We start from the raw sequence: 19145 nt of genomic DNA on the forward strand, positions 1-19145 counted from the left end.
CCACAAAAGGCTTCTGGGGTCAGATAAGTTTATATAACCTAACATCCTATACCTCCTTGAATAGTCACAATGCTAATATATAGAGAGCTTGTTTTTGTAAGAATGTACAAGAAATTGTCATATGGTTGACTGGAGGATGATGTGGGAGAGAGACTTATTTTTGGCAGTCTAGCTGTTTGTAAACTTTGTTTGTTTATTAGACTTCCAGGAGCTGTAAAAATGTGTAGTTTTCCTGTACACTTAATCCAACTTCCCACAATGCTAACATCTTTGTGTAACTATAGTTGTGTGAAGTTACGAAAAGTTACGAGAAACATAGCAGTTAAGAAATTTGTTGAACTCTGTTTAACTTAGCATTTTGTAAATTTGGGTGTTTAATATACTCAGAATTTTGCAAATTCATTTGAGTGCATAGTATTGTCTTTTGCAGTACCCATACTAACATCTTGTAGAACAGAGAAGTATTGGCCAAGGATATGGACCTATTTGGTGTCCTCTGTGGAAGCCTAGAAACTGGCATGCCCTGGCATTTTTGGGGGGAGCTTTAAATTTTCTCTTACACTTATAAACATTCCAACAAGTCTATAGACTATTAAAGTCAATATAAGTATTTTCTGTGGATGCTCTAAGTCTTAAGAGCTTGAAAAGTTACAGTATCTTAAATTTAGGATTGGTTTGTTATTATTAATAAATTATAAGTGTACTTACCTGAAAGTAGGTAAGTTCTTTAACAAAAATTTTGGATATACTCTGGTCTCTAATGTTCCCTATCTTTTACAACTTAAGATCTCATTTTATTTCTCTTATGGGCTGCATGTCTTGAAAATTACCTACCTAACAAGCTTTACAGCATGAGATGACTAGTCTTGGTCTCTGATATAATTCCAGCCTAAATGTAAGAAATTTGGTGTTGCAGTGGATTTTTATTGCTTTGTAGTTGTTAAATGCCTGGTATATAGTAGGATTTTCAAGTTTTGGAACATTCTTTAACTCCCTGGATTACTAAATTGTCTATAAACTTCAATTTGGGAACCATTAATCTGGATGCTCTGGCACAATTAAAGAAATTAGCATCTAGAAATGACCATTATAAAACCAGATTTTGAGAATCTAGGCATGTTTCACATTCTTTAAGTGAATTAGACTATTTTAGAGCAGAGTAAGACCATTTATAAGGCAAAAGATTCCTAATCACATTCCACGTTGAGTTTTATAAATTCCCAGGCTTGAATATTATACACACAGGACTTTTTAACTTTTTGTTGAGGACTTGTGTTTTATTTGCCATAGGTATAATATGAATCTTCATTTTTTTCCTCTTCACAGGTAATTCTAAAGAAGAGCAGAGGTTAGAAGTCAAAGAATACATTTTTGAAAATTATATGATGTGTTGTTTTAGTGGTAACAGATCATGAAAGCACTTTTTATATAGCAGCTAACGTTGTATATTAAAATATTGGCTAGTTGAGGCTGTGTGTATTTGTATATTTTTTACTGGTATTGAAATATCTCAAGTAAACACATAGAACTATAAAACCTTTGTTTTTGAGGAATTTTTTCATTTTAAGTGGCCTCTAGTTCATTTTACTTCTCTTTTGTTGGTATTGCAAATGTTTTACATATCAAAAATGAAATCTTAATATATGAAGTAGCTTGAGGAGATGTATTTCTTAGAATTAAATTTGCAAGTATTTAGATTAACCACAGGTAACTGTGGAATCAATTTAATCCCTGAAGAAAGAATGCAATCAAATCTAGGTACCTTGTAAATATTTTAACTCTTTAATGCCTTTGCATGAGCAACGCCATCTACTTTTATGTTAGACCAATAGTATAATGATATAATTTCTCAACTGTAAACATCAGCAAGGTGTTTTCAGAATGTTTCCCTCCAAAGCCAAAAAAAAAAAAAAATTACAGAGCAAATTGGCTTTATTTTCTTTAAGTCACACAGATTTAATAGATGGGTGTTTGTTTTCCCCCAAGGAATATTTTAGAAGTTTATTGCGTATCATCTAATAGTTGTGTTTTTAACTTTTTATTTTGAAATAATTATAGATTGTAGCTTAAAGTTGCAAAGACAGTAGACAGAGGTCCTCATGTACTCTATATCCAATTTTCTCCAAATGGCTACCTCTTAAATAATTATTAGTACAATATCAAACCAGGAGTTTGACTTGATACAGTGTGTATATAATTCTGTACCATTTTAGCACATTTGTAGATTTGTGTAACTGCCACTATAATCAACATATAGAATTATTTCATCACTACAGAGTTCTCCATCATGCTGTTTTTATAAATTATACCCAGCTCCCCATGACCACCATGCACACAACCCTCCCCCTCCTACCCCCACCATTCCTAAGCTCTGGTAACCATCAGTCTGTTCTCCATCTGTATAATTTTGCCATTGTGATGGAATTATACATGTTATGACTTTTGGGAATTTGCATTTTTCACTTAGTATAACTTTCTTGATCCTCCAAGTTGTTGCATGTAGCAATTCGTTCCTTTTTATTACTGAATCATATTCCATGGTATTTATGTACCACAGTTTGTACAGATACTTACTCACTGAGGGACATTTTAATTATTTCCAGTTTTTGGCTATTAGAAATAAAGCTGTTAAGAACAACTATGTACCAGTTTTTATACAGTTTTCATTTCTCTGAGATAAATACCCAGGAATGTGATTGCTGTGGTGGATGGTAAGTATATGTTTAGTTTTTAAAAAAGGAATGGCCAAACTATTTTCCAGAGTGGCTGTACCATTTTGTACTTCCATCAGCAGTTTATGAGAGAACAGTTTTTTTTTTTCTTATTCTCATGAACATTTGGTATTATTTTTTATTTTAGCTGTTCTGGTAGGGGTATTTCATCATAGTTTTTAATTTACATTTCCCTAATGGCTAATGGTGTTGCACATATTTTCATATGTTTATCATCCACTTTTTCTCTTTGTTAAAATGTTTCTTCATTTCTTTTGCCTATTTACTATTTTTCTACTGTTGAATTTTGAGTTCTTTATTCTAGGTGTGGGTCCTTGGTCATATATGTGGTTTGCAAATATTTTCTTCTATTCTGTAGGTTGCCTTTTAGCTTGCCTCATGAAACCATGAGGGCCTTTTATCCTTTAACAGGATCTTTTAATTTTGATGAAGTCCAATTTATTTTTTATTTATTGTCATCCTATTGGTGTCATGTTTAAGAACTCTTCAGCAAGTCCTACATCCTGAAGATTTTCTCCTATATTATTTTTTGCAAATTTTATAATTTTACATTTAAATCTCTCATTATTCAGTTCTAGCACCAATTTTTGAGAAGACTCTTTTTTTCTCCATTGAATTTCTTTTGTAACAAATCCACTGGTCATACTTTTGAGAAGTATTCCTAGCTTCTCTATTCCACTGATTTGTTTTAGTCTCTCCACCAATAACACATAGTCTTTATACCTTGGCTGTACAATTAGTCTTGAAATCATGTACAGTGATTCCTCTCACTTGCTTATCATTATTGTTCTGACTCTTCTAGTTCTTTTGTCTTTTTGAATACATTTTAGAATAATCTTGTTTCTATCTACCCTGCTGGAATTTTGATAGAAGTTGCATTAAACCTGTATATCAGTTTGAGGAAGAATTGGCATCTTTATACTATGTTGAGTCTTTCAATCCATGAATAAAATAATGAAAAAGGAAGTTCACTATGTTAATACTTTAGGGTGGGTCTGCTATTGACAAATTTTCTTTGTTTCCTTCCTCTGAGAATGTTTTGATTTTCCCCTTCATTCATGAAGCATATTTTCCCTGGATATTGACTTCTGGGTTGTAACTTTTAGCACTTGAAAAATGTTGTATCATTTCCTTCTGGCTTCCATGCTTTTTGATGAAAAATCTGTTGTAATTCAAGATGTTTTTCTTATACAGGTAATGCATTGTTTCTTTGGCTACTTTCAAGATTTTTCTTTTGTCTTCAGTATTTAGAAGTTTGACTGTGATGTGTCGTGGCATGTATTCCTTTGAGTATATCCTATTTGGAGATCACTCTGTGAATCTTTGTTTGTTTTTTGCCAATTTTGGGGAATTTTCACTGTTGCCCTTTTGAATACCTTTTAACTTGTCATCTTTTTCCTCTCCTCCTGAGTCTCTTGTGACACAAATATGAGATTTTGGTTTTTTTAATCCACAAATTCCTGGAGCCTGTTTTTTGTTTCTTGTTTTTTTTTTTTTTTTGGTCTATTTTCTGTTGTTCAGATTGTATAATTGTATGTTCTTTCTAACTCACTGAATATTTCCTCTCTCTTACACATTCTGCCATTGATTGATTTTTTTCAGTTATTGTAATTTTTAGTTCTCAAAATTTCATTTGTTTATATCTTTTATATCATTGCTGAGACTTTATTTTTTAATTTGTTTCAAGTGTGTTTATTATTCAAACATTTTAATGATACCTGCTTTGACATCTTTGATAATATAAACATTTGTGCCATCTTGGTGTTGACATTTGTTTTTCATCATTCAGTTTGAGGTCTTCTTGATTCTTGGTTTTATGCGTGATTTTTGACTGAAACCTGGACACCCTGGACATTTTGGTTATTAACTGCATTTTGTTTAAATCTTGTGCTATCACGCTTTTCTTACGCCATCCTGGTGGACGAAACGTGGCACTGTCTTGTTAACTGCTGTTGAGGGTATAAGTCCAGGTTCTCCACTGAACCTCTGGCAGACAACCAGTGAAGAGGATGGAAGGGGTTTTCTCTCTTTGTAACTGCTGGGTAGAGGTGGGGGTTCAGGCTCCCCACTAGGTCTCTACTGATAGCATCCTGGTTGGGCCACCTTTCATAACTGCTACCTATGTATATTCCACTGATGTGGGAAAGTTACCCTTGAGCAGTGGTGAAAAATCCCTACTCCACTAGTTTCTGTTTCCATCCAGTGAGGAGGGGAAGGAGCTCCTTGTTTTAATCACATCATGAGGATGGAATGCCAGACCACTTACGTGGTCTTCATGAAACCAGGAGGGTGTGCGCTCATCGCTGCTGAGTGGTGAACGTGCTGCCTCTCTAGTAAGTCTCTGCTACTTCCCCAACAAGAAGAGGATAGGGTTCCTTGTTACTGCTGAGTGTGGATGAGATTCTGGGCTCAGGAGGAAATTCCTGGCTTCCCATTTGGCCTGCTCTGACACCACCCTGACAGGAGGGGTTTGGAGTGCATCATTATGGTCTGGCAAGAGTAGAAGTCTAAGGTGTCTACTTGACCATTGCTGATGTGGGTGGGGAGTAGGTGCAGTAGTTTTTATATGTGGTGTTTGACTGGAATAGAGTGGTTATTGTCTAAAAATTTTCTGTCTTGTTAGGATGCCCCTTATCCTTTGGTTAGAGTACCTTTTTTGTTTTTCCCATTTTGTCTGTGCCCATTGGTACTTCAGAGTTGCTAGCTTTTCTAGTATCCAGAAAATCCAGGGAACTCATTACTTTTGGTCCTAAGTTACTAGCTAGTCCTTAGTCTTGACTTTTCAGTCTCCTGTATTTCGTGTGTGTGTGTGTGTAAAATACATTTACTCCATTTTCTTGAATGTGGGAGTCCCAATAGTTATTTAAGAAAAACACTTCAATGGAGTCACCAACAGCTAAGTGAAATATTTAATTCTTAATAAATATGAAATGAATAAAATTCATCTTGAAAACAGTCATATAAAATCTGGTTAACTACAGTGCCAGTTTGGAATTTGTCAAGAGTTTTATAGTATCCTTTTGGCCCTGGTGTATGCCAGAATACTCAGAAGTACTGCTTTTGTGATTAGTAGGTAAATTTGAGAATCCTAATTAATGATTCACAAATTATTTAAATTTATTTTGGATATAATCCCACCTAGAATTTTGACATTAGAATGGATAATTCTTAATCTCATTAATATTTAAATCAGTGCTAGATAAATCAGAAGTTTGTCCTCCTTAACTTGTAATCTGTGTTCTAGTTTTGTTAAGTTTTTTGAAGTATTCTTAGAAATGCCCAATATAAGAGTTGGCTCTTGGTTTTATTTCATGATGGTATTAGTTAATGATGGTTGAATAAAATCAAATTTTCTTTTTTTTAAGAATTATGAAATTATAATTGTTTAGCACAATTTGGAAATTAAATGAGAACTCTAGGATATCCTATTATAAAGAAATTGAGCTTCCTGAAATGTACTTAATGAAACAATTTTCCTGTAAGATTAACTGAAACTTTTTTCTTTTGAAATTGGGTTCTCCAACTGTTAAAGCAGCTTTGGCTTCCTGCTTTTGATATTCCTTATTTTGGAAAATGCCTCAGCCCTTTATATCGTTACTTTCTGGTGTGCATTGGCAGATGTGGAAACCTCCCACTAGCTTGAAGTAGGAATTTATCTTACGCATTTTTGTATTTCTCTAGCATCCAGTACATAGCTGACTAGCATTTCTCTTCCTCTAGTTTCCAGCACATGGCTTGGAACACATGAGCTCTTTGAATGAATGTATCACATTTTATAAATTAGTGGGAAATTGCGTTTGTCTTCCCATCTATTTTTTTGGGAAACATATCTCTTTCTGGTATAATTATAATTCTTTGAATGCCTTTCAGTTCACATGTTTAAATTCTTTAAGACCCAACTTAACTACCCCCTTAGTAAGCTTTCTCAAACCATTGAATTCCTATAGCACTCTTTTAAGGCATGCATCATTTTCATTATACTAGTTAAAGTGTGTACATAGGACTAAAGGTAAGGTAAGGGGACCCTTAACTCTGGTTATTTTATTCATGTGTGTAAATCTGAACTCAGCCTTTCCCTCAAATTCTTTGTTTCCCATTGCGTTGCATGTCATTGCCATTCTTGCAGTTGTTTAAACAAAAAACCTGGGCTTTGTCTTTGACTCCTTCAAATCCATCTGCCTCCTTCCCTTATTCAATCAAATAGGTCACCAAGATCTGACTTTGAATCTTAAGTCTGTCCCTACCTTTTGCCATCCCCACTGCTTCATTTCAGACTCTTTTTCAGTATCTAATACAGGAAATATGTACCTGACACCTGAATTATTACAGTATCATGTGTGGTATCCTTGACTCATTTCCTACACTACCTTCATACAGCCTCTAGTCCATCTCCACAGTACTGGAATTGTCTTGCAATAAAATGTAAACCCAATCATGTCATGTTGCTATTGAAAGTCAGTAGCTTATCATCTTAGGTGAAAATGAAATTTCTAAAAAAGAAATGAAACTTCTGAGTCTGATATAACACTATTTGTGATCTGGTACAGACTTACTCCAAGTTATGTGTACATAGGCAAGAATTATTACCTGGCAAGCTTTCTTCGGACGTGACTGGGTTAACGAGTAGAAAACCGGGTATTATGCAAGGGAACTCCAAAATTGAGAACATGGAGAACTTTATCATGAACTGTACACACCCATCCCAGTGGCCTATCTCTTGTGATTTATGTAATTTTGTTAGAGAAGAATCTCCCCCTTACCACCCTCCCCCAGGATAAATTTTCTGAGAATGAACTGTCCCGTATTTAAATCTTCAGTTAATCATTTTGTTAACGTCCCGTCTTACTCTCATCCTGCATTGCACATGGCAGTCTAGACTCAGGAGAGGCCCCAGGATCTGCCTGGGCAGATCAGCTGCCTTTGCTGCAGCCTCTTCTTGTGCTGCCGGTAGCTTCTCTGCCTCAGCACTTACTGTGTCCTCTTTGCATCCAGAAAGTTCTTAAGCTCTAAACTGTTTTGACATCTACACCTTAGCTCTTCAGTTTTATTTGTACCTTATTATACTTCATTATTTTAATGGAGTCTAAGGAGGGAAAGAATATGTGTGTGTAATCTATCTTGGATAGAAAGCCTCATGGATTCTTAGTTTAACATAAAAGTTAGTAATTCTTTTAAAGCATTTATATGCCAAAATTTCAACAAGTCTTAACTTGCAGTGTAAATATACATTTTTGATATAAAGTTATTTAATATAGAGATAAATTATAGATAAATATTACAATTTCTCATGAGAATGTAAATTTGAAAAAATAGCATGCAACTAGAATTAATGTTGAGCTCTGTGTATGTGTGTAATAAAATCTTATATATTTCATTTGACTTTATTCTAGGACAATTAGAATTAATATATGCAGAGTTAGTATCTTATTTTTTTGACTAAAGTATAGCTGACTTACAATATCATTAGTTTCAAGTGTACACATACTGATTAAAAATTTTTATAAATTATACTCTACATTTTATAGACTATACTCTGTATTCCTTGTGCTGTATGTATAACCTCGTAGTTTATTTTACACATAGTTTGTACTTAATCTGCTGCTGCTGTCTTGCCCCTCCCTCCTCTCTTCCCACCAGTCATGACTAGTTTGTTCTCTACATCTAGGAGTCTGTTTCTGTTTTATTTATTTGTTTTTATTTTTTAGATTCCATATATAAGTGATAACATATAGTATTTATCTTTCTCTGTCTGACTTATTTCACTAAGCATAATAACCTCCAGGTCCATTCATGTTGTTGCAAATGGCAAACTTACATTCTTTTGGTGGCTGAGTACTATTCCTTTGTGTGTGTGAGTAGTAGTATTCCATATATATGTATATGTTACATATACATATATATATATCTCACATCTTTATCCATTTATCTGTTGGTGGACACTTAGAATGCTTAAACCCTAACCTAATCTAATGTGTTCTAAAATTTCAGATTTTTTCCCCCTTGCATATATATATATATTTATATATATATAAAATCTATCTTGCTTATCTTTTATTCTCTTTGATGTATTAATTATATTTAAGGTAGTTGTCAGTTAACACCAACATTTGGATTCTCTCTTTTGTTACTGGCTTTTTCTTTTGCTTTTTGTTCATGAGAACAAAACTGCTGGGAGATAGATATTGTTTCAAGGGTATATCTTGGTGAAGTTGAGAGGTTTTGGCTTATATAGTCAAATTTTATTTTAAAAACGAAGCATAGAAGCATGTTTTAAAAGGACAGTGGCCTGTATCTGTGAAGTCTCAGCTTGAAGATGTTTTGCTGGACTCACAGGTGGTCATCTCTGATGGGGTGGGATAACCAAGACCGTAAACTGGTGGCCCAGCACGGTACTTGGTCTGCAGAGTTTTGTTTGACCCAAATAGTTTTTTAAACATTATATTAGTTGTTTACATTTTAATACTTAAATTTCACATACAAATTTAATGGCTTCTTTTGAGAAATTGGACAATGTGGCAATAATATAGCCACAGTCAGTTGGACCTAAGTAGCTCCTCCTTTCACATAAAGACATTGTTTGGTTCACTTCACTTAGGCCTGCTTTACTTATTTATTTTAACTGCTGCATCTCTCTGGGTGAATTCACAACCCATTTTAAAACTCAAAAGTTGGCATTTCTCTTGACATTCCTGGCCAGTTTTAGTGGCATGCCCTGGGTATGACTCAATTATGTTCTCTTTTTCTGCATGGTATCTTCCAACATTTTCTCTAGTTTCTGGTAGCACTTAGCTTTGATTCCAAAGCTTGCTCAATTATGAGTTAAATAGTAGCAGCCAGGTCCTTAAAGACCCTGGTCTCAGGTAGTAGAAGTAGGGCAAAGTATTTGAACCCATTCGAGCAAATCTTCCCATCAGCCTCACCTCTCCCATCCAAAAGGAACTCTCTCTTTTTTTTTTTTTTTAATATTTCCTGTATCTATGTAAATTGGATTAAGACACATTCCAATTTGCAACTTCCCAAGGGAGTTTCTTAGACTTCCTTCATATAGTGCACAGATAGGATTTGCTTTTCTGGATATTTAGCACCAAAAATGAACTTAAATTGTACTACCTCAATAAAGTCTTTTTCCTTTATGATGCTGTACCAGGAACCATTAGAGTGCACAGTTAGTTTTCTTACACTCAGTCCATCGCATCCTGAGTCCAAGAGTTTGACAGATGTGGTGAAATATACTCTAGACTTAGTTCTATGATGCTTCCTAGGCATCTGGTACTAAACCTGAGATCTAGAATTCTGCATGGTAGCTCTGCAGAGCATACTATCATGCCTGCATCAGTTAAGCACTCAATTACATACTTGTTGAGTGGATGAATAATAGAAACCATCATTTAACACCTTAAATCCTATTCTCTTTTGGTCTTGTTCTTGCTGTGTCACATTTAAAGAGATAGAAACTTGTCTTCAAAAGTTTTGAATAGCATAGATGGTAACTCTATGCTTTCTTAAAGGCACAGTATACAGTTTTCTATAGTGTTTTACCCAGAAAGCTTCTAAAGATTTTCTTGAGATTTCACTTCCCCTATGAATTCTGAAAATTTCTGCTTCTTTCATTCTCTTCATAGGACTGTTACCACACTTTTTTGATCAGTGTTTAATAGCTCTTTTCCTTCCACCCCTGCACCAAACTCAGGCATCCCAATTCTTGTGAACACATGGCCCTTTATGTCTGGTGCTGTCCCAACCCCCTTTCCATTCTGAATGTAATTTTCCTATCGAGGTTGCTTTTCTCATGAGAATCAGCTTTCTTGTAAATGGATGAGTAAAATTATCCACTTTATTACACGTCAAGAAAACTTGAATGAAGGAAATTTAGTGTTTTTCTTATTTTGTTCCCCTCCAAATCTCTTTCACCCACCTAACCAAGATTGAGAGGCATGAAGAATTACTGAAATAGTGTGGGATATGTAAAGTAAATTTAGTACCCCAGCAAATTGTGACTGAGTAAAAACATCTCAGAAGACACCCTGTTTGCATGATGGTTGAGGTATTTAGTCTTAGTAGAAGCCTGTAAGATAGATATTATTTATAATTATTAAATCACAAATCAAGAAACTAGGATTCAGAGAAGAAGTAACTTGATGCTCATAATCATGCTCTAAATTGCCTGTGATGGACAATTTTTCAAGTAGACAAGAATGCTGAAGGAAAAGATCCTGGTGAGTCTTGAGATCTAAGTGATGTGAAATGACTAGAGTTTCTTAATTTTCATATAGAACCACAGACTACTGCGATGCTTTATAATGAACTCAAATCACTTGGACTAATCTATACTTTAAATATTGTAAACTTAGGGGTCAGAGATAATTAAAATGGAATTGTGACCTATTTTTCAGAGATATACATGAATTGGAATTAAACCACAAACAGGATAGCACAGTATAAAGAAAAATGTTATCTGTGTGTAAAAATATGTGTTTATGATAAAAAGAGGCTATTCAAAGCTACTGTTTAGGGATTTCAATAACTAGTTAAGCAAGAAAAACATAACTGTTTTTGTTCTCCCTAGCTCTGATCTACAAAACATTAAATGAAAATGAACATTTTTATGTTTTGTGGCTGTATGTGTTTCTTTTCCCTGTATTTTGTGGGTGATGAAATACTTTCATTGTGAAGTCCAGGTTTCTGATTAAGCAATTTGTCTTTACTCGGCTTTTAAATCAAATTTTTATCTCTGAGCTTTGAGGGTTAAGGCTGCCAAGATTTAAATGGGGAGGAAAAAACACTCATTTCAATCCTTACTGACATTAAATTTTAAGGCTTTGCAGTTGTAAAGCACAAATACTAAAAATAATTTAAATTTGAAAATGAAGTTGCTATTTAAAAAAATATTTTCTATTCAGAAGAAAAACAATGCAATCTTGATATATGTATAGTACAGTTACATTTGATTTGTATTGTAAGTTTAAGTTAGAGCCTTAAAAATAATTTTTTCTTTTACAAAATTTTAATCTATAGTTATTTCTAGAAATTACCTTCTTTTTGTATTATAAAGCCCATAATATAAAAAGAATACATATCTTTCATCAGTTTCCCTGAGTAAACAGTTTTGTTAATGAAATAATGGCAATTTTCAAGACTATACACAATTTTTAATTATTTCAGAAAACTAATTGAAGTTATAGTTGTAACATTAAAATTTCTATTTTTAAAATTGTCTTATTGTATTTAAATATACTGTGCATATACTTAGCTACAAATCCCAGTATAGAGCACTTGGGGGATGGGAAGGGATGTACTGGTGAGACAATTAGAGTGGTACATTGATTAAATACTCTCAATCCTGTAATTTTGTGCATAAAGCACCTTGTGCTGTGAAAATAACTGTTCCTAGATTTTCATTGTAACTGGACTGTTCAGGTTGCCTAGAAGGAAATACCTGCATGGTATCTTTTGAGATCTAATAACATCATTATGAGTGTCACCTTGTGAATAGTTTCTGAATTTGTAAATGTATACTGTACACTCAAATAATTATGTTGGGCATGTTCTTTTATTTAGTACTTGCCATATGCTGAGCACTCAGAAAGAGAGACAATATCCCTTCATTCAAGATGTTTACCATCAGACTATTTAAATGGAAATATTTAGTATATAGTATTTACTTAAATATTTGCAAATAAGTTAGAAAAATCAAGATCATAGTAATCACAGTGAGCACCAAATTCAGACTTGGTGGAAAAGGGTAATGGAGGGTAGAAGGTTGGCAGAAGACACATAGGGAATGATACAGACAAGAAGGAAGGAATAAACCATACGATGAACCCAAGATTAGAGTATAGGGGCATGTATGATGAGATTGAAGAGATTGTCTGGAAAACATCCAAATGGTGGGAGACCTGAACTACTAGGAATTTAAAAGTGCAGGGGACAGGAGGTGGTGAGTGAGGTTCTTTGAGTGGAGTTGTAAGTAGAGAAAATTGCTTTTGGAAAGTTATTCTAGTCACTGCAGTTAAGAGACAGTGAGTTAAGTGGGTTAAGAGATAATAGATAGTGAAACTACTTTGAAATGGATCAGATATGAAATAATAACACAAGACTCACAGTTTTTAAATAAAGAGGAGATACTAGATCTGGGAGAACTCGCAAAAGAAAAAATATACATAAAGTCTTTTGTTTAGGGTCCAAGTCATTTCAACTGTTAACTTTACTTCATTCGGAATAGACATTGATAAATGATAGCTGATTTAAACCATGATCTAGAGGACTTTTGGGGATATTAAGATACAGGTTATAGAAATCTCAAATACAGCAGTTTAGACTAAAAAGGGGAAGTGGACAGTTTAAGGAACTGCAATGGCTTAAATATTTCATCAAGGTCCTAGAATTTTTCTAACCTTCCTCTAAATGTTGGGGTGAAAGCCCTTCTTCATCTTCATGCATGTCCCCATAGTTTCAAGATAGCTGCTATATCTCCAGATACCACCTCTGTGTTCCATGTCTGAAAAAAAACGAAGAAACAGGAAAGGCTGGTGATTGACTTCAACTTGTCATATGACTACCACTGGTTGAAGTAGAGTCTGGAAAAACAATTTTTTAACTTTATTGAGGAAAAATTGACAAATATAGTTGTGTGTATTTAAAATGTGCAGTGTGATGGTTTGATATACATGGTGAAATATTTACCAATATCAAGATAATTAACACATCTGTCACCTCATAGTTATTTTTTTCTTTTGTGACGAGAATGCTTGAATGCTGTATCTACTTTCAGCGACTTTCAAGCATACAATACTGTGCTATCAAATATAGTCACCATGCTATACATTAGATCCTCAGAACATACTCTTACAACTGAAAGTTTGTACCCTTCGATCTACATTACCCCATTTCTCTGTTCAGCCCCGACAACCGCCATTTTATTTTTTGCTTCTATGGAATCAGCTTTTTTGTTTTGTTTTGTTTTGTTTAAGATTCCACTTATAAATGATAATATAGTATTTGCCTTTCTCTATTTGTCTTATTTAACTTAACATAATTCCATCCAGGTTCATCCATGTTTTCTCAAATCGCAGGATTTCATTCCTTTTTGTGACTGAGTAATATATGTAAAATTTTCTTTAACCACTTAATGTCCATTGAAGGACATTTAGGTTGATTCTGTATTTTGGCTATTGTGAATAATGCTGTAGTGAGCATGGTGTGCGGATATCTCTTTGAGATGCTAATTTACATTCCTTCAAATACCTACCCAGGAGTAGAATTGCTGGATCATTCGGTAGTTCAGTTTTTAATTTTTGGGAGAAGGGCCATACTGATTTCAATAATGGCTGCACCAATTTACATTCCCACCAACAGTGTTAAGGGTTTATATTAGGTAAGTATATTTTGTAAAACTCACTGATTGCATAGAAAATGTATTAAACTATAAAGTTAAAAACCTTAACATATTAGGCTAGTGTTCTTTGAGTTGTTTGAATACAGAATCAGGATATTTGTTACTGTTTTTGTCCTACTGCTTTCTCAGAATGCATGATCAGAGTAAACCCAGATTTTAAACAGTGAGGAAGTATAGAAAATACATGTAATCTGAGGACCAATTTATAAATATGAAAAATAATACTAAAATGTGGTTTGAAACATCTTTAAATTAAAAATTTCATATTTTATATATGTAGTTTAACATTTAACATCTTAAATTATGTTTTCAAAATTGTGTATCATTTTATTCTCTTGCTTTTTAATGTCACCTGTGACCCCATATGAAATATATCTTTAAATTAAATGACATAATACATATATCAGTTCTATAATAGGAAATAAGTTTAGCCAGATAGATTATCAGGATACCTAGTACACTTTGTTCCCCAAATGGTATGTGATGTAGGTGCAGAATTGTGTAGTTAAAGATATTTAGCCAGTGAGATCACTGAATTGGAGAAATATTCCTAAAGGTTTTAAGAATGAGGCTCTGAAGGTATATGGTTATTAGAAATATATTTTGGACAAGCCTCCAGTGATGCAGAAGAAGTTAAAATGTCTAGCCAAGAGATTGAATCACTGAAGAAGTACAGAAAGAACCAGCAATAAACTTGCTAAGTGTCCTTTCTGGAAATGCAATCATTTCATTGTTACTCACATAAGTCTTCTAAAGTGCTTTGGGATATTACCAGTAATATAGATTCTATGCCCTTGGGTAATAAAATAAAATGTTACTCTTAGTCATTTGGAATTTTAAATGTTACTTTATTTCTAGATGCAGGTGAGTCATTTTTCTTTTTGGTTTCTAGGGGAGGTCTCAAAGTAATTATATTTTCTTGTATTATTACAGGTGAATTAACTATGTAACAATGCTTTTTCACATGAAAAGTAATGTACAAGATACAAATAATTTTTAAATGTTTTTGGATTCTGAAATCTTATTAATAATGTAATCCTCAAAGATTTCATATGTAAGGAAATTATTTTATAACAAAATTAGCTTTATTCTAAAACTTCTGAGAACCAAAATAAATTAGATGAGTCTCTAAAGTACTTAGTCTGTGGACAAGATAATAAATATTTCAGTACCTACTATTTTTAGGGTATTGTGCTAGAGAGTGAGGGACATAAAAAACATTAAAACACATTCTTTGCCCTTAAAAAGTTTATAGTTTGAGAAAATAATACAGAGAAACACTCATGACACAGGACAGTTTACTCATGTTTAAAGCCATTCCAGCTATAAAAATCTGTGCTACTAACTATTGCCTCTTTTGGTTATTGCTGTATAACAAATCACCCTAAAACTTAATGACTTAAGACATCAGCCGTTTTATTGTTTCTCATAATTCTCTGGGTTGGCTGGGGTTCAGCTGGGCCGTTCTTCTGCTTGTTTCACTTGAAGTCTCATACCACTGCAGTCAGACGGTAGCTGGGCTGGGGTTTCCAAGATGACTTCTTCACTCATGTATCTGGGCCTCAGGTCTCCTCCAACTTGATTCTCTCTTCCCATAATGTCCCATCCTTTAGAACATCTTCATGTGGCCTCTTTATCCAATGGGGCGGCCTAACTTCATGGATTCGGGCTCTCAGAGTCAGGAAGTAGACATTTTTAGTACTCTTAAGTCCTTGGATCAGGAGTACTGGAATATGCATTTTCACCCCATTCTGTTGGTCAAGATAGTCACAAGACCAGCCTATGCTCGTGGGATGGGGTAGGGGAATAAGCCCTTGATATGAGGAACAGCAGATAGGAAATGGAGGTATTTTTGGAGGCCATCTTTGCAGATTAGCTGACACACTACCTGATTAGTAGTCTAGGCCATAATTGCTCTGGGATTCTCTGAGTGACTAAGGAAGTCTCCAAAGATTAGCTAAGGCTTTTTCCTGAGTCAAAAAGACAGCATAGAGGAGATGGCAGGGAAGGTGAGGGTGGGGGAGGAAATTATGGGATCTTCAAGGAACAGCATTTGCCAAAGTATGCAAGTGGGAAAACTAAAGGATTAGATTAATCAGAGTTATAATAAAAATGAAAAATTTGGCCCGCCCAAAGTAATAGTCATCAGAGCTTACATTGCCTGTTTCAATTAATATAGAAAGGACTGGTGCAAAAGTGTGGGAAGTAAGTATTTTTAAAAGCCTGATGCAATTCTAAATAGGGAGCATATTCTTTAAAAATGGTAAAGCCAGTGACTTTTAAAAAAATTGAAGCACATTGTGAACTTAGAAATAAGATGGCAAGATTTGATTTGGATGAATTTTCTGTTGGTTTCTATCAGATTTGAGATTTTTTTCAGGTAGCTGGACAGTGCCAGCCCAATGCAGCATGCTACCGGAATGCAGGACAGGTAAAAAAGACAGGTGTAGACATGGCTTGGGAGTTTTGCCTCCTGGTAATTGTTTGGTGGAGTGCAGGTTCATGGTAACTGAGATTATCTTCATCAGCATTGAGATGAAAGCTAATAGCTCAGAGAGCAAACAGTACAAATCTCCTGAAAACAAGTCTTGACCTTAGGATAGTTATATATGCTGCGAATAAGACTCTTGTATGAATTCTTAATAAACCAAATCATTAGCACTGCCCCCACTTTGGAATTTAAATAACAAAATCAACTTCAGGTATATGATAATTAATTCTGTTTATTCATTTGTTTAATGCTTCTGCTGATTATTTGCTGTATGAATAGTTCATTACTGAGGAAATACAGTGATGTAAAAGCTGTTCTAATTTTTAGGAAGTTCTTTATTAGGCCGGAATGTTCCTGTTATTTTCATACATTGACACTATTTCTGTGTTCTAGGTGAATATAAATTAATCTCTTCTATAAAATATTCGTAAGTCATCTGGAGAGACAAACATTCCTGCTGACCAAGTCTTTCTTCCTTCCTCCCCGGGTTCTGCAATTACTAATGCTGTGCTGAGGCTTTCGTAATCCACATTCATTCAGCAGACATTTATTGAGTTCCATCTATGAGACAGACACAGTCAAAATGACTTTTGAAATGAGACCTACACTATGAGAAGGAATCAGCCTTGAGATCTGGTTGGAGAGAGTTTTAACAGCACAAAAGCACTGAAGAAGAATTAAATCTAATGTATTCAAGGAACAGAAAGAAAGGCAGCCTTGCTGTAGCATGCTGAAGAAGAGGTGAGTTAGGACAGAAAATGTGTGGTGTCTGAAGCCATCATAAGGACTTGAAATTTATTCAGAGTAGGGGGGGGAGGTGTTGAAATGTTTTGAGCAGGGAAGTGATATGATTATAATTTACCTTTTATGAGGATCATTTCTGATTCTTGGTAGAGGAGAAACTGTAGAGGAGCAAGGCCAGGAAGATGTCAGGGAGCTATCATACTAGTCTGCGGTGATGGCAGCAACCTGAGTTAGGCAGAAGTGGGGAACTGGTGAGAAGGTGGATGCTCTCTGCCCCTCACCCCTTTGTCCATCTCAGTTTTGCTCTCCACATGTTGCCTCTTTCCTCTCAGTCAGTTGGTAAGTGCCTATTTTAGGCCTCACAGCTCTTCACTTCTTTTCTAGCCTTCTTTACTGTCTTGCTTCTCGTCTGTACCCGTTTTCCTCTCCAGTTTGTTTTCTGTCCTATTCCTTTCTGGTTTGTTGCTTTTCTCTCACACTCATCATTACTTTAGCTATGTGCAAGCCTTACAAAGTCTACCTTATTCCCATTCACTGATAGACTAATTCTTTACCCCTTTAAGGAGGCAAATGAAGGGTCCAGTTTTTTCTAATTTTCCTAGCCTAGGAAATTTAAAGTATTCTGATCTGGTCTTCCTATCCTATACAAGGGCCTGTAGAGCCAGTTCTCACTGTGGCCTTGACTGGTGGGAAAGTTCTCAAATTGCAGTGGCTCATAGTAGGAAGCTATCAGTAAACACAGCATTGTGTCCTGAAGCTGGAACTGGCTGAGATCCTAACTCAGTTTTGATTTGGCTGTGCTTAAGAGTCTTGCTTGTGCTGGGAATGACTGAATGAATGGAAATAAAAACTTAGTGCAGAAGAGGAAGAATTTTCTGGTCTACACAAGCTGATGGTCATGTATCCTTGACTAAACAGCTGAAAAAGTTTATACTTTCTTAGTGGCTTTCACATCCCAGGCCAGTTTTGAGGACCTACGCATACAAATGTGCCAGGCAGCACACCTTCCTCCTGAGACAGAATGGGCATCTTTCAAGGGCAACATGTTCCTGACTTAGGACTCCAATGACCTTCAGTTTTGTATATTGCTACATTAGTAATAGTAGGCTTTTCTTGTTATTCCTGTCATTAATGTTAGGAGGTAGCAATTCAAACAATTAGGTCTTTTGTGGACAGTAATAGAGTTTAACAGGGCAGGGACCAGGGACGTCTAAGAGAGCAGAACCAGAGCAGATAGTGGAACTGAGATTCTGGAACTGGGCATTTCTTAGGAATGGCCACTGTCAGAATTTTTGTGGCTAATTCTGTCATAGAAATCACATTTCTAGCTGTATTATTGAAACACTTAAATATTCCCTAAAGGCAAACTGAAGTGAATGTAATACTTTTCCTTAATACAGGAATTGATAGCAGGAAAGTGTTCCACGTGGTAAGTGCAGTGCAGTTAACTGATAAAAGGAGAGCAGAGCGCAGAGGTGCCCGGTGCTGACGGGAGCACCCCATACTTCTGTGTGTCTGGGACGGAGCCGTGGCTGGTGCATCGCTTCTCTCTCTGACAAAGCCATCGCAAGCTTAATTTATTCCTGTGCGCATGGTTCAGCGTATGTGCGCACAGCTTTACATATGGGGGATGTTCTGTTTTTGCAGGTGAAGGAATTCAGCCGTACACCAATTAAATAAATTATTTAATTAAATTTTATTTTTAAATTTTGGGACTTGGGGAGAGAGCTAAGATAAAAGAAAGCAGGGTCTTTTCCCTAGCTGTGTGCAGAAAGGGGGATGT

General features: G+C 35.1%; 1 protein-coding gene across 2 annotated transcripts in view; it reads left to right on the forward strand.

Annotated features, from left to right (window-relative positions):
- The window catches only part of CENPW (centromere protein W), a 407181-nt gene that overhangs the window by 218008 nt on the left and 170028 nt on the right, over positions 1 to 19145 (forward strand). Inside the window, exon 3 of one of the 2 annotated variants that reach the window (XM_006200028.4) lies at positions 1327 to 1468. The exons of the other annotated variant lie outside the window; for it this stretch is intronic. Coding sequence (XP_006200090.1) covers positions 1327 to 1353 — 27 coding nt within the window. The 3' untranslated portion in view covers positions 1354 to 1468. Of the gene's footprint in view, positions 1 to 1326; positions 1469 to 19145 lie in introns of those variants that run through there. 2 annotated transcript variants of the gene reach the window in all.

The sequence above is a fragment of the Vicugna pacos genome, chromosome 8 (assembly GCF_048564905.1).
Source record: "Vicugna pacos chromosome 8, VicPac4, whole genome shotgun sequence".
Taxonomy (NCBI): domain Eukaryota; kingdom Metazoa; phylum Chordata; class Mammalia; order Artiodactyla; family Camelidae; genus Vicugna; species Vicugna pacos.